The sequence below is a fragment of the Nicotiana tomentosiformis genome, chromosome 3 (genome assembly GCF_000390325.3).
Source record: "Nicotiana tomentosiformis chromosome 3, ASM39032v3, whole genome shotgun sequence".
Lineage (NCBI taxonomy): Eukaryota > Viridiplantae > Streptophyta > Magnoliopsida > Solanales > Solanaceae > Nicotiana > Nicotiana tomentosiformis.
Window position 1 is genome coordinate 97,163,358 of NC_090814.1, and position 24,011 is coordinate 97,187,368.

At 37.6% G+C, this 24,011-nt stretch overlaps 2 protein-coding genes and 1 non-coding gene across 11 annotated transcripts; all 3 read left to right on the top strand.

The window, feature by feature from the left end:
* The first annotated feature begins 1,431 nt into the window (after positions 1–1,431).
* On the top strand, positions 1,432–15,984 carry LOC104113321 (pentatricopeptide repeat-containing protein At2g29760, chloroplastic-like). Of its 9 annotated transcripts, none has more exons than XM_070197309.1 (4): positions 1,432–4,466; positions 4,577–4,707; positions 11,996–12,357; positions 15,396–15,984. In XM_070197309.1, exon 1 carries the CDS (start codon positions 2,198–2,200, stop codon positions 4,040–4,042), a length of 1,845 nt encoding a protein of 614 aa, XP_070053410.1. In that variant the 5' UTR covers positions 1,432–2,197; the 3' UTR covers positions 4,043–4,466; positions 4,577–4,707; positions 11,996–12,357; positions 15,396–15,984. The 9 variants fall into 9 exon arrangements, with proteins under 9 accessions (XP_070053410.1, XP_033516447.1, XP_070053411.1 ...); XM_033660556.2 differs by having other exon boundaries at positions 11,996–12,195; XM_070197310.1 differs by having other exon boundaries at positions 1,432–4,268; positions 4,403–4,466; positions 11,996–15,984.
* Positions 13,212–13,318, top strand: LOC117280809 (small nucleolar RNA R71). Its single transcript, XR_004511392.1, has one exon. It is a non-coding gene; the product is annotated as a small nucleolar RNA R71 (small nucleolar RNA).
* An 888-nt stretch (positions 15,985–16,872) lies between the features above and the next one.
* LOC104113322 (zinc finger CCCH domain-containing protein 12-like) lies at positions 16,873–23,759 on the top strand. The gene is made up of 2 exons (XM_009623452.4): positions 16,873–18,417; positions 23,264–23,759. Exons 1-2 carry the CDS (start codon positions 17,652–17,654, stop codon positions 23,500–23,502), a joined length of 1,005 nt encoding a protein of 334 aa, XP_009621747.1. The 5' UTR covers positions 16,873–17,651; the 3' UTR covers positions 23,503–23,759.
* The last annotated feature ends 252 nt before the right edge of the window (positions 23,760–24,011 follow it).

A 24,011-nucleotide genomic window follows, 5' to 3' on the forward strand; every position in this document is an offset into this window, starting at 1 on the left:
TTCGAGAGGGTCTCCCCGAACTTTTTCAACAACACGGATTCGATCTCATCGTCCTCCAAATCGTTATCCTTGATGGCACATGTGTAAGAGGTGACGTGTTCGTTAGGATCGGTCGTACCGTTATATTTGGGAATTTCGGGCATACGAAATTTTTTGGGGATTGGTTTTGGGGCCGCACTCGAGGGAAAAGGCTTTTTGTATGAATGTTTTCTAATCCGCCCTTTTATCATTGGTGGAGCTCTCGGGATCTGATCGACCCTGGCATTGTACGTTTCCATTCTCTTGTCATTGGCTTCGACTCGTTTTGTGAGTTCCTCGAGCAATTTAGAAATTTCGGGAGTGGTCCCCGATTCTTGCTCGTTTGATTTCACTATGGCGGGCTCCGTTCTGGGGTGATTTCTCGAAGCAAATTGGGATCTGGCATGCTTTGTATATGAGTTTGGCTCTGCAACTGAGCTATCGCTACTTGTTGGGCTTGTAACATCTCGAAGATCATGCGCAAGCTGACTCCGATTTCCCCCACGTTTATGGGTGTCTCGAGCTACGGATCGAGTACCGCCCTGAATGTTTTTTTCCGGTTCGGAACGTTGGTTCGCCTCAAGAGCCACTTGCCAATTGACATCTAACGGTACTTCGGCTCGAATTTCGGGTACTTCGATTCGGGCCTCAGTGCCATCGTCAAGCAGCCTTCCGGCCCCGGGTACTAAGTTGTTGGTTTCATCTTGAAGGTCGGCTTCACGGTCGATAGGTAAAGCCATTGCTGATTCGAAGTTGTAAATTGGTGTGTACTGCAGATTTATATCAAACAATAACTGTTATCCTTAGCTCCACGGTGGGTGCCAAACTGTTTACCCGAAAAATTAGATAACGTTAAATTTGTGTATGGTTCTAAGGATATGTGATACAATTTGATATAAATCGTATAGAGAAATAGAAATATGTGTATTCTTGGCTATGAGAATGGGAATAGTGAGCAAAAGAATGAATAAGGTAAAATGAAACAAGCATAGGGAGATATCTTTCAATATGAGAAGTGATATTTTGTTATAGTGTATTCTCGGTGTCCGTATGCTTACAAGGATTCCCCTTTTATAATAGAGGGATCATACTTTATTTATAATAAAACAAAGCATATAGTGGAGGACCCATGATGAATTGTCTCTTCCTCGATTCCCGCTAAGATTCTCTCTCTTAGTGCGGTTGTAACGGCTCTTGTCTGTGAGCTCGACACTGGCTCGAACTCGTTATTGGGTCGAGCCCTCGGTTTTGGCTTGAATTCGACCTCCGAGGTGGGCGTAGCGCATTTCTGACCTCGAAGCAATACCTTGCGGATCGATTTGGTCACGGGCTCGATAAAAGTATCGAGCCGACTCCTCGATTAGCCGTCGAACTCGAGGCTCGTTTGTACTACTTTCGAAACTCATCCCAAAATCCCACTCCGGTTGCTTACCGTTCGAACTCGATCGAACGTACGAAGGCCGAAATCTATTTCGACCGTATACATTATCCAAGTTCGTTCACAAGTTCACCAAATAGAATTTTGATTTCTTCGTTTTTAGCTTCTCCAACAGAATTCAACATACGAAAGATTTTCAATTTTCGCTAATGCTAGAAGCATAATCACTGTACGAGCTTCTTCCATTTGTAATAAACATTAGAAATAAGACGCAAGAATTCTTGGAAATTGAAGTACAAAATTTTCTCTTACTATCTCTGCAACAACGTTAGCCATTTGGGTATAATCCAACGTCTGTCCTCTCACATCCCAGATTTGTTGATTGTAGTCTTTAGATAATTCGAAGTATAATTGGATTCAGGTTTTAATTTTGAAGAGAGAAGAAAACATAGTTCCCTGTAGATGAATTAAGGTGAGTTTATAATGTTGAGAAAGCAGAGTGTGTGGCGGGGAGGAGGGGATAAAATGGTGTTGGGTGGTCAGGTGTAAGGTGACATCCACCTCATATAAATCTTAGGCCACGTGAGACTGGTGGTGGCTACGGTGGAGGAGTTAACGGCTGAAGGGCAATTTTGATCTACTTTTATAACTTCGAGGGTATTGTTGGACCTATAGTGTAACAAAGGGTAAAATTGATCATATTCAAATAGTATAAGGTGAACCTTTTCCTTTTTTTCTTTTATCCTTTTTTGCCCTTTTTCTTTTGAGTGATTTGAATTAGCGCATAGTTAAGCATACGCCATGGCACAAACCATGCAATTCATCAAATCCAAGTCCATAGCTCATTCTTGCTTCAACTTCACACGCTCATTCTCCGATTTTTCATCTCTCTCCAACCTCTTACAAGGCTGCATTCCCCATAATCACCTTCTACAAATCCATGCTCGGGTTTTCCGTATTGGTGCTCACCAAGATAACCTCATTGCCACCCGCCTTATTGGTCAATACCCATCAAATATTTCCCTCCGGGTACTTCGCGGCCAGTTGAAAAAACCCAATCTTTTCCCCTTCAACGCCATTATCAGGGTTCTTAGTGAAGAGGGAAATTTCACTGACGCATTCTTGGTTTTTAACAAGTTAAGATATCAGTCCCTTTTGCCTAATCAGTTGACCTTTTCATTCCTTCTCAAAGCTTGTTCTCGTTCTGGGAATTCATATTATGTTCAACAGGTTCATTCCCTTGTTCTAAAGTTGCGTCTTGGTGATGAACCATCTCTCTGTAAAGGGTTGTTAGGTGTTTATGCTAGGAGTTTGAGAGAGTTGCATTCTGCGCGTAAGCTGTTTGATGAAATGCCTGATAAGGATGTTGTTTCTTGGACTTGTTTGATTTCTGGGTATGCCAAGTTGGGTTTGTCTGAGGAAGCTTTGTGTCAATTCTTATCTATGGTAAATAAGAGTTTGATCCCTGAAAATGATACTATGGTTAGTGTGTTATCTGCATGTTCAAAACTTGATATGTCAAATATTGAGAAATGGGTTGGGAACTTTTTGTATGATTTAGGAAGTTCTGGATGTGACTCGGTTAGTATTGTTCTTTGTTACTTGTATGGAAAGTGGGGAAAGGTTGATAAGAGTAGGGAAATATTTGAACAGATTTCTGGTGATGGGAAGAGAAGTGTGCTTCCTTGGAATGCTATGATAGGCGCATATGTTCAGAACGGCTGTGCGCTGGAGGGTTTAAGTCTTTTCCAGTTGATGATGGAGCTTAATTGTTGTTGCCCCAATCATGTGACGATGGTTAATGTGCTCTCAGCTTGTGCTCAAGTTGGTAATTTGTACCTTGGTTTGTGGGTTCATGAGTACATGAAAGGTAGTAGGCAAAAAGGGTTTTTACTTTCAAATGCAAATCTTGCAACTGCTTTGATAGATATGTACTCTAAATGCGGGAGTTTAGAGAAAGCAGGAGATGTTTTTGACCAATTGGTTGTTAAAGATGTTGTTTCATTCAATGCTATGATCATGGGTCTTGCAATAAATGGTAAAGGCATGGAGGCGTTAAAACTTTTCTCGCAAATGCTAGAGCTTAATTTGCGTCCGAATGCTAGAACATTCCTTGGTTTGTTATGTGCTTGCAGTCACTCAGGTTTGACAGCAGAAGGCCGTCAGATATTTAAGGAAATGAGCCAATGTTTTTGTATTGCTCCTAGATTGGAACATTATGCTAGTTATATTGATCTCCTCGCTCGAGTAGGTTATGTTGAGGAAGCACTTCAAGTTGCTACCTCAATGCCTTTTAAACCCAACAATTTTGTATGGGGAGCTTTACTTGGTGGCTGCATGCTGCATAACAGATTGGAACTAGCCCAAATTATTTCATCCATTCTTGTTGAGATGGACCCTAACAATTCTGCTGGCTATGTGATGTTGTCCAATACATATGCCAGTGATCAACGCTGGAGTGCTATTTCACGACTGAGGTTGTCTATGAAGGAAAAAGGAGTAGCAAAGATGCCAGGATGTAGTTGGATTAACATTGCCGGAGTAGTGCATGAATTTCTGGCTGGGTCCTCCTCACATCCTCAGAATGAGAGCATGCATAGCATATTGCAGGTGTTACTGAAGGAGATGAAGCTAGCAAGTATTTAGACAACTCACAAGCATATTCTTGTTGAGGAGTTACTATCAGCACTCTTTCTACCATGCGGTTTCGCGTGCATAAAGAATGAGGTTTGGTGGGATGGAGCTGCATTAAAGATCTCTGTTGTTCAGAAAGGATATGCGGACTCTCTGGAAGGCACTAGGCTAGTGGATACTGTCGCTTGGTTTCATAGGGCTATCTATTTGCAGCATCGACTGTCACAAGTACTCTCTTGTAAATAACTCTTCCATTACATCATTTCATCTCTTTTTAGCAGCAGCTAGTCCCAATAAATGTGGTAGAGTCTTTGTCTTCAGCTGATGCATGATTCTGCTTTGTGATCCTTCAATTTTGTTGCCCTGATACAGCAGTGGAGTTATTTCTGGACTTCAGATTGCTGCCTTTATGCTCTTTTTAGACCACTAACATCAGGTATATTTTTCAATTTATTTTCCAGTGGGATTGTTCTTAACTTCAACTTATAAACTTTGACCCATGCTTAGCTGATGCAATTACTAAAACAAATATATTGGTTGTGGAAGGATACTTGTTTGAGCTTCCTGATACAGTCAGACAATTTCGAAAGTCTCGAAGAAGCCTGCAAGAGTGGAGCATTAGTTGGCATCACACCATCAGATGTGTCCTGCATTGAGAGACATTATGATGATTACTGGTAAAACTTTGTTTTCTATCTTGCATCTGCATAATAAAGCTGAACACCCCCCCCCCCCCCCCCAAACACACACACACAAAAGCAGAAGAAAAGAAAATATGGAAAACTAGGCTTAGCTCAGTCTTTGATCCTCAATGTGGAAACTGAAGTCCATGCGGATTCATGCTATGTCTTGGCACAGGTGTTGCTCCCAAATGCACGCGCAAGCATATGTGGTCGTACAAGTAATAAAGTGATAAATCGAGTGTCGAACCCACAGAGATTTGTGTTAACTACCCACTAGTTTCACCAAAATTATTATTCAGTCGAGTCAATCAGAGTTTAAAAGTGTGATTATATTAAGCAATAATTCTAACAAGTAACTAATTAATCAAGCAACAAAATAGTTGTTGTGTATTCAGTAGAGACGAATATTCTAGGGTTGTGATCGATTCACCAATCCTATTGTGTTCTAATTAACTTTTCCTTTCATACAGTTCACTCATGGTTGCTAATTAATCGACTGATTTCTCTCGTAGTATTCTCTCGAATTACTACTCGACTATTCAAACTAGATTAACGCCTATATTGCTATGGAATCAATCTATTAAGAACGCATTAAGATTACGATATTTAATTAAGCATGGTGACTAGGTATATTCCTATGCTAACCACAAATCCGCCCCCCACTCAGAGTTATGATCATGCCCTCTTCAATTCTTCTCTAATCTAGATATCAACATCTCACACTTAGACTTTTGCGCGTCCTCGAGTAATGGGACTATTAACTACACCCCAACAACTTACACATCTCAACTAGAGAGGAGCAATTTAATTTTTAATCATACACTCTACCCTTGACTGTGATCGATACCGGCAATCAAGCATGAACATGCAAATTTCACATTCTCCCCGTTTTAAACATGCCCAAGTATAAACATTTCAATTCAATCAATTCAAACAACCTATCCATAACCACCCTACTTCAAGAGCCGACTCGTTACCACTAAGCACCATCAATTCACGCACTCACCCAACAAGAGAAGTTAACACATTACCAATCTGTCATGAGATCATGTGCCCTCACCAACAAACACAAGAGTGAATATAGAATAGTCCCCACATTCAAGTATGACTTTGAACATAATTTAAGGACATCACACAATTTAAACAAAAGTCGCTCGCTCTTACAAAGAATTCATGTGCATCCCGTGGTCGTACCATAAGCTTGCCCGTAGTGTACATCTCTACCAATCTAAGCTAGCCAAGTCTAGGATCAATTAGGACTTTATGGGTTATAATGTAGGCTAAGGGATGGGTAGGATACATTTAGGAATAGTGACTAACCCTCCTAAGCACTTTAATATACTACATTCAAAAATCGAGCACATATTCTTCTCAACCAATTCACTCGCCACAAACCATATACAAAATAGCCCCTTTTTTCAATTATGCACTTCTATATTCCCACTAGCACGAATTAGTAAGATTAGGAGGTGTGTTTTTTCGTGACGTGCAATTATTTAGTATCATTTCAAAATTATTTCTAAAATTTGATGTTGAGATAAAGAGTATAATAATTGCAAATATTGAAATAATTTATTCTAATTATAATATTTATTACAATGTTTATTTATATTTTGGTACATAAACTTTCTGGAAGGAGCATTTGACTAAAGAGTAATGGACATGTTATTATATGCCCGGATAATCAAATATAATTTTTCACAAAACTTTCCTCAATTTTTATTTTTTATTTTACTAATATAATTAAATTATATAAAATAATTGGTCTTAACTCTATAACCGATTATAAATCTATAATCTATCTATACTATTATAAAAGTACTAAGCTCATGCGTGAAATATTGATCAATTTTTTTACTTTTTAAAAATAGATTTTACTATAAAATTATTATTTAATTATTTTTTAATATTTAGGACTTGAAAATTAAATAAATTTTTCCTTATTAAATATATTTCCTAAACCCGAACATTGTAGGAATCCTAATATTTAGAACTTTAAAATCAATTAAAATTTTACCTAATATAAATTCTTATCTTATTTGAACTATGTAATGTAACTATAATATCTTTCATGTTAAATATAAAAATACATATCTTGTTTCTTCCTTTTGAAAATCTGGAAAACAAATTTATATATATACTAAGAGTTTCGTGAAAAATAATTTTACTAATATAATATATTTTAAAATTCGAAAACATTTAAATTGGATTCTTATGCTAATTAGTTCATTCAAACACTTTATTATTTGTTCTCAATGTTGAAGAAAATAATTTTTTTATTCAATTTCTTACTATTAGCTCATTTTTGTTTTAGTATGTTTTAAATTGTTTTTTTTTGTTGAAGAAATGTTATACCTAATGTCTAGGACTTCTTTTCCGTTAATGTCGAGGATTCTTTCTATGAGATCCTAAGAAAGCACATGAGATTTGCTCTAACCCAAAATGTCCATCATTTATAATTTGATTACAATTATGAAAAAATCCTTTATATCCTGATGGAATTAACATAAGTAATAGGAAAATTTTACAATAGTATAGTTATATATATATAGATACAAAATTAACTAAAAACCAATTTAGCTCCTACATATAGTAATAAAGTAGTACTGAAAACCTCCTAATCCTAAAACTGAACGAAACTTTCCTACATATACTCCTACGTATAAAGTGAGTTGAAAGTGAAGGAACCTTTATTAGTGTAAATTGAAAGCGCTTGAAATTTTAGAGTTGAAAGGAATTGAAAAATAAATATTATAAATAGAAAGAGAATAATAAAATGACTATTCCTAAAAAGTATGAATTAATTAAATAACTATTCCTAAATATTAGGAAATTAATTAAATGACTATTCTTAAATATTAGAAAAATAATCAAAAAGACTAATTTACCAGGGTGAATTCTATTTTTTAAGGGTAAAAAAGGCGAACGCAATTTCGCAAAAGGCCTTCGTGCTTTTAGTATAGTATAGATTTGTATTATTTTTTTTTCTTTTCTTGAAATTTTTCTCTTTCTCTTTTTTTTTTCTTCTACACACACTCCATACATTAAGGTTCATCGGCTAGTGGTCTTTTTTCACAAATTTAGTGCACCTTAAGGGCCCTTCCATGGTTCCACTCGAAAGCTACTTCCCAATCTCTCACCTTACTTTTTTTAGCGACTAAGTGCCTTCGGATGTAAAGGTTTAACAAGCTCAAATTAAGAACAAAATAGGGATACGACTTGTAATGTGGGTGCAAACAAAAAGGTCTATAGGCTCAAAGGGCTAGCAACGGAAAATTTTTATTTGTAAGCGACAAGCACATCTATGATCAAGCAAAGAACTACCTACATCATCTCCTAGACTAGCACAATTTAATGATTTTGCTTCGATTAACACACGGGGCAAGTTCTAGACTACACAGGATAGCACATAATAACATAATTCCTCACACACACATTGCACATGAGTCAATCAAGGCGGTTCTGTTCAACTCTCAAGTCAAGCAAGCACATATAGTTGAGAAATTTTAAGCAATATTGCACTAGGTGACATACAAGTCAAACAACTGAGAAAAGACGTCACAAGTAGGCTATTTATTTTACTCAGGCATCACACTTCAAATCAAATGTATGGGAAGACAGAGCGCATGTCATTGCCTAATGTGCCGGCACCAAACCTGTCAATAGGTACCTTAGAGCAACTCTGTTCTTCCTATCCTACTCCTAAAAAAAACAAAGTACCCGGCTCAAGCTACACCCTTGGAAAAGAACCGACGCCCCAAAGAAAAACCAAGGGTTTCAGTCTTTGGGTCTTCTTATGATGACTGTTTGAAGAATTTGGGCAAGGTGTTGGCCCGTTGTGAAGAAACAAATTTAGTGCTAAATTGGGAAAAGTGTCATTTTATGGTACAAGAAGGCATCATGTTGGACATAGAGTGTCAAAGAGTGGCATTGAAGTTCATAAGGCGAAGGTGGAGGCGGTTGCAAAATTACCTCCACCCATCTCTGTGAAGGGTGTCTGGAGTTTTTTGGGACACACGAGTTTCTATAGACGCTTTATTAAAGATTTTTCAAAAATTGCTACTCCATTGTGTAGGTTGCTTGAAAAGGATGTGACCTTCAATTTTGATGAAGCCTGCTTGAAGGCATTCGAGGAGCTCAAAGAGAAGTTGGTGGCTGCCCCCATTATTGTGGCAACGGATTGGTCCTTACCATTTGAACTTATGTGCGACGCAAGTGACTATGCTATTGGGGGATAGACTTCATGGGACCGTTCCCATTGTCTAGAGGAAACAAATATATCTTGCTAGCGGTTGGTTACGTGTCAAAATGGGTAGATGCGGCCGCATTGCCAACCAACATGCCAAGGCGGTAGCTAATTTTTTGAAGAAAAACATATTCTCGAGGTTTGGGATTCCACGTGCCTTGATTAGTGATGAAGGGACACATTTCTGCAATCGGTTATTGACAGGGGCGGCTCAATGGATCTTGTGGCCTAAGGCGAAACCATATTGAGAGGCCCTCAAATTTATTTTATAAAATTTTACACTAACAACAAATTTGCTTTCGAAACAACAAATTAATCATTTAAGATAAAAATAGCGAACTTCAAAAAAAAAATTGGAAGAAAAGCACAAAGAATAAAGTGGATTATCGGTTGTTGAGGTCTGGAATTCAAAGAGAAAATTTTGATTTGGCTATCATCACAATCTATCATCACAATCAAGAAAAAGAAATAAACATACATAACGTAATAGCTTAAGTTTTGAGCATTGACGCTATCAAAAATATTTACTCCTTCTGATCAATTTAAACGATAATTGTAGTTCATTCTATTAATTAGTACTTATTGGTAAATATCTAAAATAAATTGTAAATAACCTAATATAATATGTGGAATTACACTAAAAGAAAATCGGTGCATGAATGCTTTTGTGTTCATGCAGTTTCAGAGAAGATTGTAAAAGAAATTCATTCGGTTGTCGATATATATAACTTAATTCCTATATAAAAAAATTAAAATTAAAATTGAATAGTGAAACAAATATACTAATTAATGAATGAGAAAATTATCATAGTTTATGAACTTATTGGTATAAAATAACTTCAATCAAATAGCAAAAATATATACCGTAACACTTTTCTTTATAATAATTATTTATATAAATTATATAATATATAATAATAAAAGTTTAAGGTAAATTGGGGCCTTCAAATTTTGGGGGCCTAAGGCAATGGCCTAAGTGACCTAGCCTTTAGAGCCGCCCCTGGTTGTTGAATAACCTTCTAGTCAAATATGGGGCCACCACAGAGTTGCCACGACATACCATCCGCAAACAAGTGGACAAGTTGAAGTGTCCAACAGAGAAATAAAGCAGATATTAGAGAAGACAGTGAGTGTGAACAGGAAGGATTGGACTGCAAAGTTAGATGATGCCTTGTGGGCATATAGAATTGCATACAAAACACCAATTGGGGCATCCCCGTATAAACTTGTTTATGGAAGGCATGTCACCTGCCGGTTGAACTTGAACACAAGGCGTATTGGGCAATTAAAAAGTTGAATATGGACTTTGAAGTCGCGGGCGTGAAGAGGCTCTTGCAGTTAAATGAGTTAGATGAGTTCAGGATGCACTCTAATGAAAATGCTAAGCTTTACAAGGAGAAAACAAAAAGATGGCATGACAAGCGTATTAAGTCACGTCACTTTGAACCGGGCCAAAAGGTACTATTGTCAATTCTAGGCTTAAGCTATTTCCTGGGAAGACAAAATCGAGGTGGCCATGTCCATTTGAGGTGGTGAGCATCACTCCTTATGGTGCATTTGAGTTGCGCGCTTTAAACAGCGAAAGAAATTTTTTTAGTGAATGGGCAAAGAGTCGAGCACTATTGGGAGGCTGTCATTGATCATCAGAAGTTCAAAGTAATACTCGCTGATGAGTAAGCGAGGCCATGCGTCGTGTCGCGACATTAAATCGGGCGCTTTTTGGGAGGGAACCCAATATTTATTGCTTTCATAGTTTAGCTTTTCAATTATTTTTTTAGTTAGAGTAGATTAGAGTTTTTGTTTTCTTTGTAGGCATAGAAATCATAGGTAGAATGGTGTGGGATATGTAAAATGGATATAGTGAGTGCTCCGGGGGATCGGAGAATTCAAAAAAATAACTAAATAGAAAAACGGGAAAATAACACCCAACGTTACTTGTGGTGCAGAAAACACAAACTTTTTCCCAGCGCCAGGCCTAGCGCGACGCGCTGGGCTGGGGGTAGCAGGTAATTTTTTTTTTCTTTTTTTTGGTTTTTTGTTGTGTTATTATTTTTATTACTCATACCCATAAAACCCGACCCACTTACCCGTTTCTACTAACCCCTTAACCCATCTCCTAATACCCATTCCCATTCCCCCTCTAATTAAAAATAACTCTAACTCCTAACCCGTCTCTCCCTCCCCGTCTTCACTGCTCTCTCTCCAGACGCATCTCTCTCTTTCTCTCAACTTTCTTGTTTTCTTCCTTGCATTTCTCTTCAATCATCTAGGTATGTTCCATCCTTCTGCCTTTTTGTTTTATTTTGTAGGTTATGTTCCCCATTCCCCCATCCCAAACGACCCAAACCCAATTCCCCCATTAGTGGATTCTTTAGAACTTGTTTTCTATAGTGGGTGGCCTATTGTGCAATGAAATTGGTTGTTGTGTTGTATACGGAGTAGTAAACTACTGTTTCCTCTACTTCGTTTGAAATTTGGGAGGGCCATCACGTTCCACCATTGTTGAATTGAGTTGCATGCACTTAATGCCCACCATGTGTTTGATAAAATGTTTGAAAGAGTAAATTGTGCACCGGTGAAGTCTGAGTAGCTGAGTGTAGTTATATATGATGTCGGGCCAAGTGTGGGGTGTTTGGGGGTGGTTTTACATAATCCGAAGCTTGGCTTTAATGTTCACATGCCACCTACACCATTTATTTTGTATTGTGTATGTTGTATCACTTTGTTAGAATTAGCTAGTGTAGTGTATTAGTTGTAGAGATTGAGGGCCATGTGTTACTTGCTTGCACCAAGGCTAAGTCACTTCGCATGTTTGACTACTTGATTTGTGTGGCATAGTTAATGAATTATGATTGTGTGGCATAGGGAAGTATTGAGTACCCATCGCCTTGTTGTGCAACACTTGCGTGCTTTAAACAAATATTGTGAGTATATTACATAGAGCCTTCGGTTTTAAGTGGGGTCATCTTTGACTCTCACGATAACCTTAAGCGGATTTCTTGATTCATTCTCACATTCATGATTATTGTGTTGTAGGTTGATATGGCTCATGACGGTGCGAACAAGGGCAAAGGAGTGAGGAAGTCCTCAACCACTGCTCCCGCTCCTAAAAAGCGCTAGCAAGGGGAAGGGTCATCTCGACAAGCTAAAGGGAAGCAGGTTGCCGACGGATGGAGGAGAGCACCATCGAGTCCAAGGCCCTATTTGGATCTAGTTCGGGAGGACGCCATCAAGTGGTATCATAGCTTTGGCATATTTGGGCACTTCTTGCAGGATGTCTGCCAGCAGAATATTGATTTACATCTGCTTCAAAATATCAAGAAACTTTTTATAAGCAGCATTATCCTTCACTTTTTGCAATCTCTGAGGGAACGGAGGTGGTAGCCTCGCAACTAATGGTGGGTGTTGCTTTGCCACCGCCTCTTCAACTGGCTTCTCTGACTCCCTTGTTTTTTTCCGATTCTGCTTCTATGGTGGCCGATTTCTCATTAAAGGTCACTTGCTTTCTCTTTTTCGATGGGACTTCTTCTAACTGTCTCCCATTCCTTAATGACACAACATTAATAGATGCCTTAGGATTAACCTCACTGTCGCTTGGAAGAGCTCCAACTGGTCGAGTACTTTGGGCACTGGCAAGTTGCCCCATTTGTCTCTCCAAATTTCGAATAGCTGCAGAGTGGGCTGCTGTCTGGGCCTGCTGATCAGCCATCAATTTCTTTAGCATCTCCTTAATGTGACTTGTCGAGTTTGTAGGTTGTTCAGCCTGTGGTGGTCTATATTGCAGAAGTTTGGGTGGTTCCTCCAGTTAGGATTGTAAATGTTCCCATACTGGTTTGTCTGGCCCCTATTTGCATTACTCACAAAACAGACAGACTTTGGATTAGCTGGGCATAAGTCACTCGTGTGACCCTTTCTACATACTTCACAAAATATCTGAACTTGTTGCACTGGCTGAGGCTGAGCCTGTTGCTTGTTAATAACCAAGGTCATGTTATTGACTTGGTTGGCCAATGTGGCAACCTGCGCCGATAATGCAGAAACAACGTCTAACTCGAGAACCCCCGCAGATATTTGCACTGTGTCTGTCCATCTTTCCTTGCCAATCAGGATTGTTTTTGGAGAATTTGTTCAATAAGGCATAAATTTCATCAAAGCTTTTATCCAACACTTGACCTCCCGTTGCAGCGTCCACTACAATTTTTGTCTCTGGATGGAGCCTTCTATGAAGGTGTGAGCTAACACTTAATTTGTCTGGTTGTGATGAGGACAATCTCTGAGCAGCCCCTTGAATCTCTCCCAAGCTGAATATAGAGACTCATCCGATTTCTGTTTGAAGGTGGCTATCTCACTTCTGATCTTTGCAGTTTTGCATGAAGGAAAGAATTGTGCCAAAAATTTCCTCGCCAGATCATTCCATGATGTAATAGAATTAGTTGGTTCCGCCTTCAACCACTGCTTTCCTTCGCCCAATAGAGAAAACGCGAACAATATGAGCCTCACATAGTCTGGAGTGACTCCGTTAGTGATATAAGTATCACTAATCTCCAAGAAGTTCAGGATGTGCTGTTGTAGATACTCGTGTGGAAGACCCATAAACTGCCCATTCACATGTAGTAACTGGATCATGCTTTGTTTTAGCTCAAAGTGCCCAGTGATTCTGGGCTTCACAATACTGGAAGTGACATTAGCAATGCTGGGCATCGCCACCTCCTGAACAATCGTATGTTACTCCTCTGCTATGTTCACAGGTAATTGAACAAGTGCCTGAAGATTATCTGCGTCCCTTGCTTTCCTCAATCTCCTGGGAAATGTTCTCTCAGGTTCGGGGTCAAAGCCTTGATGTCTATCCTGGCTTTTGACCCTTCGCATTCGATCAAAGTTCCTGAGAGCAGAGCAACCAATAAGAAACGTTAGACTTGACGAAATAAACAACTAAAGTAAAAGCTAGAAAGTAGTCAATATTCAAGTCCCCAGCAACGACGCCAAAAAACTTGTTGCTCCCAAACGCACACGCAAATATACGTGGTCGTACAAGTAATAAAGTGATAAATTGGGTGTCGAACCTACAGAGACTTGTGTTAATTACCCACGAGTTTCACCAAGATTATTATTCAGTCGAGTCAATCAGAGTTCAAAAGTGATTATACTAAGCAATAATTCTAACAAGTAACTAATTAAACAAGCAACAAAATAGTTGTTGTGTATTCAGTAGAGACGAATATTCCAGGGTTGTGATCGATTCACCAATCCTATTGTGTTCTAATTAACTTTCCCTTTCATACAATTTACTCATGGTTGCTAATTAATCGAATGATTGTTCTCGTAGTATTCTCCCGAATTACTACCCGGCTATTCAAAATAGATTAACGCATATATTCCTATGGAATCAATCTATTAAAAACGCATTAAGATTACGATATTTATTTAAGCATGGTTACTAGGTATATTCCTATCCTAACCACACAAATCCATCTCCCCCCAAACTCAGAGTTAAGATCATGCCATCTTCAATCTTCTCTAATCTAGACGTTGCTTTCCCAAGCATAGCATAGACAGTAAGTAAAACCTAACTGTTGGCCAGACAATTAAGCAATTAATCGCAGAATCGAAGAAACAACCATATATTAGCAAATTGTAATCAATGTTAAGTCAACGTCAAACAACAATATTCATAGCTAAATCACAACCTCAGAACTATGTGTTTTAGCCACTCAGGATAAGATCAAAACAAATTCACAAGTGTTGAATAACTGAGAATACTAAGAAAAGATGAAGAAAACTTAGATATCATCGCTCCCGGATATTCCTCGTGTGTATTTTTTCCTCAAAGTGGCGTCCCCCCCCACAAAATAGGCTTAGTCTTGCTTTTATACGAGTTGGGTAGGTCTAGGGGGGAGGGGAGGGGGTATTGGACCGAAATAACCTTGTCTTGGGGGAACTAAAAGAACTATCCCGTCACCAGCGCCCAGGGTAGCGTGGGCGCTAGCCGTGGCACTGGGATTTTTTCACTTCTGGCTTCTGCGCCACAGGTAGCTCCCCGTGCTAGCCTGGGCGCTACCCTGTGTCGTTTTTCCCATTTCGCTCCTTTTTGCCTCCAATCTCGCACATTCGTCCCATATTGCCTCCAAATGATTCCTACTCATAAAACACCACGAATTAGCACAAATCATTACATTTCACATCCGAAATCTACAAAACATGAGTAAAATGCGAGGCGATATGCATATAAATGTACATACTTTAAGCTAAATATCAACAGGACTATATTGATCAGGCTAAGTCTGCTAATGGTTAACAGTCTGCTGAAATTATCATAAAAACTCAAGTCAGAAACCAAAATTTGTTGTTTAGACATGTACATAGTGATCCTGAATTTTTGTTTCTTCAACTGTTCCTGTGTTGTTTATCCTTATTATTTGCCACATTTTTCGGCCAGGGAAATCATGGAAAATTATGCAGATATAGTATTTGCTAACAGCGACGAAGCTCTGTCATTTTTCATCAAATGAAAGCCCCTTTCTGCTACAAGGTACCTGGGCCATTTCGTCCCTTTAGTTTCTGTCACAGATAGGCCTAAAGGTTCTTCCATTCGTGTGAAGGGGAAAGCTATCTTTATGCCTCCGTCACCATGCGTGCCCATAGATACTTGTGGTGCAGGGGATGCTTATGCATCGGGTATTTTGTACGAAATATTGAGGGGCGTGTCTGATTTGAAAAGCATGGGTTCCGTAGCAGCTAAGGTTGCATCTGTAGTGGTAGGGCAACAAGGTACTAGGCTTAGGGTACGAAGATGCTATTGGGTTGGCGGAGTCATTTTCATCCCACTGCAGGGACTCAACCTTTTGGTCAGATATAGGTTCCGATCAGATCTCCAGCTTGTAATACTCGAAAGGTGAACTCTGACATTAGTTTAGTGGTTATCGCGTTAGTTTTATTCTCACATTCTTAGCTCTTGAGCTTTGTACATTGATGATATTCATTGTAATTATTCGCGTCATTGGTTTAATGGATTCAGTAAAAGATTTTAAGGACTTTGAATTTGCTTCAGTTTTACATCTGTTTCCTGCGTATGCGGATTGATCTCCGCAATGGTTGGGGTCATATCATGGTACTATCTAATGATATACCATGAGTATGCTAATCTCATTTTCTAGTCACAGAGCACTGAAATTTGAGTCGCACAATAAAATGTGTAATGCCATCCTTACATTAATAGCATTAGTTAATCCTTACTACACAGCATTTTCTCCTCGATATTCATCTGATCTAATCTGTACTAGCCAGGTGAGTCAATTGTGTTCTTGTACACCTTAATTATCTCAGTAGACATAATAAGCTCTCAGGTTTTCCAATGGCCAAGCAAGTAAATGAGTTTGGGGCAGTATTTCAGCTTTCCACATTTGTTGGGTGAATCTAGATTATAAGCATAGAGTAAACTGAAAAGTTGCCCATTGGTAAAAGTGAACTTATGAGGAAAACCAACAATGTTGTTGGCTATAAGTTGATAGATAATGCTACTAATACTTTTGCGTAAAGGATACATTAAATCAAACTAGACGTGACAAATGCTATCGCAACCATAGAGTAGGCTATGTAATATAAACAAATGTTATTTATAACTTATCTTCCTACTTAAATTAATCGACCAAAATTTGAGGGGAACTTTAATATTTCCGTCAACAACAAGGAGACTTTTGTAATTCATAAAGACGCGACAAACTATTGTTGTTAATTAATCATCGTAAATAATTAAATAAATCAAGAAATCTAATATTTCATCAACTATAAGAGAAGATTATATAATTTTTTTTTAAAAATAACATTTTTTTTGTTTGCAATAATAACTGTTCATAAATAAGAAGAGAAAAAAGTGAGGGAGAACATTATAATTTTGTCAACCATATGTAATAAGGAAAACAAATGTGAGGAGGAGCTTTTGCAATTAATGCTTCTAAAAAATCTACGTTCGGACCACCGCGCCAAACACCGTACCTGAAATGTTTATGGACAGGGTGGAGAAATCTATTTTTTTTCAGTGATAAATAACATCGCTCGGAGTTACTACCAATTAACTGTCGGTCAATAACCACTCCTCTCATTTGCTTCTTGCGGTTGCTGTAACAAATTTAGTGTGAGATTTGTTTCCTGATCTGAAGTTGCTTCAACTATTTCTTTTCTTTACTAGTAATTCTTTTTTTTGTATACCGCTTTCTTTCACTATCTTTATTTCCTCATTTTCCTGTATTTGCTTTCTTATTTTGGGGGTTTTCTGGGTTCTCTTTCTTTAAGGTTTTTGAATTGACATTCTCTTTGAGCGCTAGCTGGTTAAGTTTCTGTTGCTTTTATCTATGTTTTTTGCCCTTTTTCTTTGAGTGATTTGAATTAGGGCATCGAGCTTCGAATTTACTGAAGGTGTTCTTTTCCTTTGAGCACATATTTTGATGGGTCTAGAGCTCATTAAGTAAAAAGATCCAATTTTTAACGTTCTCCCTGTTGTTTTTAATAAAAAAAGTTCCTATTTTTAAGTGGTTCTTCCCCTCTCTGTACTCTTAGTCCTGTTTTTACCTCTTTTGGGTAATTTATTCCGAGAGGTGTATCTGGAAGAGTCTAAATTTGTTGCTCTTTTTGTATGTCTAATCCCTCCATTTTTTATGTTTTTTGGTGGTTTTGAGCATATTGGGTCTGTTTCTTCATGGATTTCATGGGAGAAGCTAGTTTTGCTGGAGGGAATATGATGCCCGATAGCACTTCCAATGGTAGTGGCTTTGACAATTGGGGTCCTGGTTTTTCTGACCAGGCTGTTTGGGCTACTGAGGATGATTATAGAGCTTGGAGCAATGGCCCCTCCTCCGAAACCCCTTCCAGTTCCAATCGATCTGGGAGTGAGCCTCCCCAAAAGAAGTCACGGAGCTCGCAGGGCGCAGATTCACACGTTACTAATCGCTCCAAAGCAATCGGAAAGATGTTCTTCAAAACTAAATTGTGTTGCAAGTTCCGCGCTGGGGTGTGCCCTTATATTAATAACTGTAACTTTGCGCATGGCATAGAGGAGCTGCGCAAGCCGCCACCTAATTGGCAAGAGATAGTAGCTGAACATGAAAGTGAGCGCGGAGGAGGAGTTATGTTGGAATCAAGAGAAGAGCACCAGATACCAACTGTGAGTTCTCCCGAGTTGCGTATTGAGACACAAAGGTCCTTTAAAGGGAGGCATTGCAAGAAGTTCTACACTGAAGAAGGATGTCCTTATGGAGATACTTGCAGTTTCCTTCACGATGAACAGTCTCGAGCTAGAGAGAGTGTTGCAATAAGTGTGACTCCCACTGTTGGTGGATTCGGTGATAATGCTGCTGGAGCAAACCTGAAGCCTTCAAACTGGAAGACAAGAATTTGTAATAAGTGGGAGACCACTGGTTATTGCCCTTTTGGCAGCAAGTGTCATTTTGCTCATGGAGCAGCAGGTATGAATGCATTTTTTGTTTATTTTTGTTGGTATAGGAGTTGTGATTTTACTGTATACGGAGAGTGCTGCAAGTTGATGCTTGTCGATTTCAATTTTCTCTGGATATTAATCTGCTTGGTTAAATTGTGGTTTGGTGTAAAATGCTCATCACACAAGATGTGTGTCATAATGTTAAGATGGATTTGCGGTTATACAAGTTTAGACAATATTATAAATAATAACATAAAAAATGTACAAGTAGCACATACAGATGATAAATCGAGGGAAAGTCATTCTTGATTTATTAAAAAGGAAAAAAAAAGGGGGGAGAAAAAGTCAGTTGGCATGGTTTAGCCATGTTTTACGTAGACCTATGTTGCTCGGATACAAGTAACTATATCCCTTGCGAGTGCGGATATCTCATATGAGTGCGGATTTAGAGGTTGAATTCGTCATGGTCTAAATTTTAACATACGGGGTTATGGATCCAGGTGCAGAGATGAGTGATGGAGTTGATCTAAAACTAATTCAAACTTTTAAAAATAGAGCTATGACAATATTCCGTGGAAAACTTGCATGCAACTTGTAGAGTGTAGTAATTCAGTCTTTTATTAGTTCTCAAGTTGTGGGCAGGTAGACACACTCCAAGATTGCAGGATTTCTTCATTCTCCCACAATTTAAATAATAAAGTACTCCCTCTGTTTCAATTTAGATGACACACTTTCCTTATTAGTTCGTTCCAAAAAGAATGACACATTTTTACAATTGGATTCAACCTTAAACTCTTCATTTTACCCATTTTACCCTTATGAGAAGCTTTTTTAACCACACAAATGTCATGGCCCCACAAAGCTTTTACCCCTTAAGCTTCTAAGACCACAAGTTTCAATTTTTTTTTTTCTTCTTAAACTCCGTGCCAAGTCAAACTACCTCGTCTAAATTGAAATGAAAGGAATAGTAAACTAGATATTAAGATATAATTAAAAAAATTAGACATAAAGCGAAAGAAAATTTACTTTTGATCCAAGAATCAGGTGGCTCTTGATCTTACTCCATGTTTGTCTTTGGTAATTAAAATAAATAAAGTACTCCCTCTGTTCCAATTTATGTGACTTAGTTTTATTCGTCAGTGAGTTTAAGAAAGAAAGACTTACAATTTTTGGTCTTAAACATGTCACAATATTTGTGTGGCTACAAGACCATTGAAACTTGTGCCCTTAAACATGCTATAACATTTGTGTGCCTATAGAAATTTCTCATTGAGGGGCCGTTTGGTTACATGGATTAGGGGGGTTGTCCCACTATAAAATTTGGGATGATTTTTCCAGTGTTTGATTGTAAGTGTTAGCTAAAACCAGGATAAAATTTATACCAAAATAATGGGATTATCCATCCCATATAGAAGGTGGGATTATCTATTGGTTATGATCCCGGGATAACCTGGTTTGAGCCAAACAATCCCTTAGGGTAAAATTAGAAGTTTATAGTTAAGTTGTTTCCAAATATAGAAAGATGTCTTTCTTTTTTAAACGAAATATTTAGGAAATAATGTCATAGGAAATGGAACAGAGGGAGTTTGTAACTTGTAATGTAAATGTAAACACGGGACAACTTAAAGGAAGTGAATTTGAAATCTTAAAATATAAGATTTATGTTGTCATAAACAGAGGCACACTTGTCCCAACACTTGGTTATTCAAAAATCACTCAATTACATAACCACCAAACCAAACTAGAATCTCAATATCCACCAAGAACAATGAACATTTGAACGTACCTAATAAAAAACTGATAAGCATATTCAAATTAGACACTTGGTAGCCTACTAGCTTCTACTCATAGCTTTCTTCCTCTATCTCTTCAACTACCTGCAAATCTTCGTATTCTTCTCCAAAGACTACTGCTGCTAAATTCTGATTAGGGTTCATCTGTTAATAGTTCAATTAAGTTAACATCAAAATGAAGATGAATAGAAATATTAGAAGGTTATGGAAAAAGGAAACCCACTTATCATGCTTAATAAATTACTAAAGAAAATATCAAATCAAGGAAATATTGACATATCCAAATACCAATAGTTGCTTGGACCACTTCTACATTGTTCTTTTTTGCGAGAGATCAAGCGTAAATTATAATGCATAAGAAGTAAATTTACGTTTCTTGAAATAGTTAATTTATTTCTTGTGAATCAATGAATAAGTGCTCCAATTCCTTTCACAACAAGAGGACGAAGCTGGCTGCGAATGTAACTCATAAGCCAAGCTTTGCAAAAGTGGAGCAGAGGCAATATGATTGCGCACCAAGAAAGGGGCTCCTCATACATCATAGCTGCAATCACATTAAGGTCACTAAAATAATCACTCCCACTACAAAATGCTCCACAATACTTGATTCAATTCATTTGCATTTTTAGTCCTATTCAATGAAATACTCTATCTTCATTGGGAGCATATCTCTGGATACCGTTGCTTTCATCTTGAATCCATGATTCATGATAGTACTTTGGAACCAATGAATATGCCATACAATGTAAAGTGATATTATTCTTGTTCCGCCTAACCATAAGTATTTCTTGAATTGTGTCAAAAAAATCCGATTGACCGGTAATTAGATCCTTCCCCTCGTGCTCAAAGATAATTATCTTCACTTTTTCAATCATTGTATCCCACATGTCATAAACAAGATGCAACTTTGGACAATCAAAGTTCGACATTTTAAAGCATGGATACAATTGGTTTCATAAACTTCAAAAAGTAGTCAATACTATCCCACCATTCATTATAAGAGATTTTATTTCACGTGTTTTAGCTACAACTCTTTTATCTCCCTTAGCATTTCATTCATCATCCATTACCTTTTTTAATGATTTCGCTTTGTGAGCACGAGTTACCATAACAATATGTGAAGCAATTTTTTTTCAACAGCTTGCAATAAACACAAATATGAATGCTTAAAGCATGCGCCATGATGATTCACCACAAAATATTTCAGATTACTCACTTCACCAATCAACTCCTTATCTCCCTTATAGTGCTTCCATTCATCATCCATCAGTATTAAAAAGAATTTGTCAACCGTCCGAAATATTAGCTCACTTTGTAAACTACAATGGATAGTAGATATGATTAGTTAAGTGAACAATTTGAAAAATTTTGTGGTGAATCATGACATGATGCATACTTTTTTTTTCTTAAAAGCATTCAGATGTGTTTATTGCAAGTTGCTGAAACAAATTTGTTTCACATATTGTTATGGAGACTCATGCTCACAAAGTGATATCATCATTAGAAAGAATGGTGATGGATGACGAATGGAAACATTATAACAGAATAAAAGAGTTTTAGCTAAAACACGTTAAATAAAATCTCTTATAACAAATTATGAAATAGTGTTGACTATTTTTTGAAGTTTATGAAATCAATTGTGTCAACGCTTAAAGGTGTCTGATCTTTTGATTGTCCAAAGTTGCATCTTATTTATGAGAGTGATTATGTTAGCGAGTGATACTCCTCATGGTGTCATGGCTCCACTTTCGCAAAGCTTGGCTTGCAAGTTGCATTCGCAACTAGCTTCATCCTTTTGTTGTGAAAGAAATTGGAGCACTTATTCATTAATTTACAAGAAATAAATTAACTATTTTAAGAAATGAAGATTTAGTTTTTATGCATTGTTATTTACGCTTGATCTCTCAGAAAAAAATGAACAATATAAGGTGATCTAAGCAAGTATTCGAATTTGGGAATGTCTACATTTCCATCAGTGCTTTTATAACCCTAAGTTGGTTAACAGTGTGTTTTACCACGGAATAAATAAATGGTATAAATTCTGCTGTAACAGGCAGGAGTTTTCTGTTAATGGAAGTAATTTTTTATACCTTAGGTTACCATTTAGCGTTCTCTCTATAGAGTATCTCATGTCCTACGGCAATAATTTACGTGCAGATTTATTCAGTAAAGACTGAATAGGAACTTGTGACTTTAGTTTGAACAGAGTGCTGTCTGAAGAAGAGTTGGAATAACTTTTGGAATTTTAGATATTGTTTTTTCATCTTTTGTTATCTGGATATTCAATTTTAGATATGAAAAGGGAAAGTACAAATTTGAGAGAGGTCGGTGCAAAAGGAAAGCAGAGAATGTAGTTTCGGCATTCCATGTCCAGGAGAACAGAATGCGCTTTAATAGTTAACATGGCCCCTCATTCTTAAATATATACTACTAGTCACTTTTGGATAGTTCTCATACTGTAATAGCTTTTACCTGTTCTTTTCCATTGGAATTGGTTGTGGTGGTCTGCATGGATTGCAAAACTAAATTAGAGAATGTAGTTTCACAGTTTCTATATCAGATGCCAATTTAAATGAAAAATGTACTGTAATAAGATACATACATATGGTGTCAATGTTTCACACTGAAGCTAGTATAGTGTGTAATTGGAAGAGGGTTTTGGTATGTCATTTATAAATTACATACTCTGCCACTAGACTTGCGGTGCTGAAAGAACCGTTTGAGTTTCGAAGACCAAGGAAGCAGTTGAGTGTTGACTCAACTTGTTGTAGTTGTACTTGGAACTGGTTATGATTTTCTTTCTTTGAAAAAATAATGGCTATGATTTTCCAGTAGTGAGACCTGTATAAACTAGTAATTGTTTATAGTTCAGAGAATTCTGCATCTATACAACCTACATCACCAGAGGTTAATACTCATAAATGTCCTGCCAATTTGAACTACTCTTCTCAAATTTATTTGGTTTCTGGACTTGATATTCGTTTAAAAAGACGTCATCAATAGCTTTGGGTTCTGGACTTTACACTATATTCTATTTGGATATTTAATCTGATGCTAATATTAGCCGTCTTCTCTGGGCAGAGTTGCACAAGTTTGGTGGTGGACTTATGGAGATGGAAGGCAAAGATCCTCTATCTACTCCTCCAGACTTGAGGCAGGGAGGGGGTTCTTTAAAAACAACAGAAAGTATGGTGCCCTCAACGATTTCAGCACCAGGCGTTCAAGTGCAAAGGCCCTCTGACCATAGGGTTATTCAGAAATGGAAAGGGCCAGATAAAATTAGTAAGATATATGGTGACTGGATTGATGACATCGAGTGAGGAAGTCGTGTTTGCTAACAACTTATCTGTTTATGAAGATACTCTGTAGGCAGGCATAGGCGTGCTCTCGACTAATAGGCATACGAAGGAATTTGAGTTCTTTTGTATTTCTTTGAACTGTAACGAGGGCACGCCTAATGTTGTTTTAGAGCTACAAACAAATACAGCTGCTTGTCAGCATGTATTGTCTTAATATCTATGTATTCTACTATCCCTGTTTGGAAGAAAAGGAGGAGCAAAGTCTCTGTTGTAGTTCATCCTCTTGAATTTAATTATGTGATTTGCATTGCCTAATGAAATAATAATAATAATATGTATAATGCAAGTTTAGAAGTGATGAGGCAAAATCTAAAATAATCTGCACACCTGTTGTTTCCTTTTCAGATGAAGATAACAGTAGTGTTTGGATCATTTTTCGTGCATTTTGAGTAATTTAATGAAACAATCTATTACAACTAGATAGGAATAGAGGAGTTTACATTAAGTATTGAAAAATCAACTTAGATATG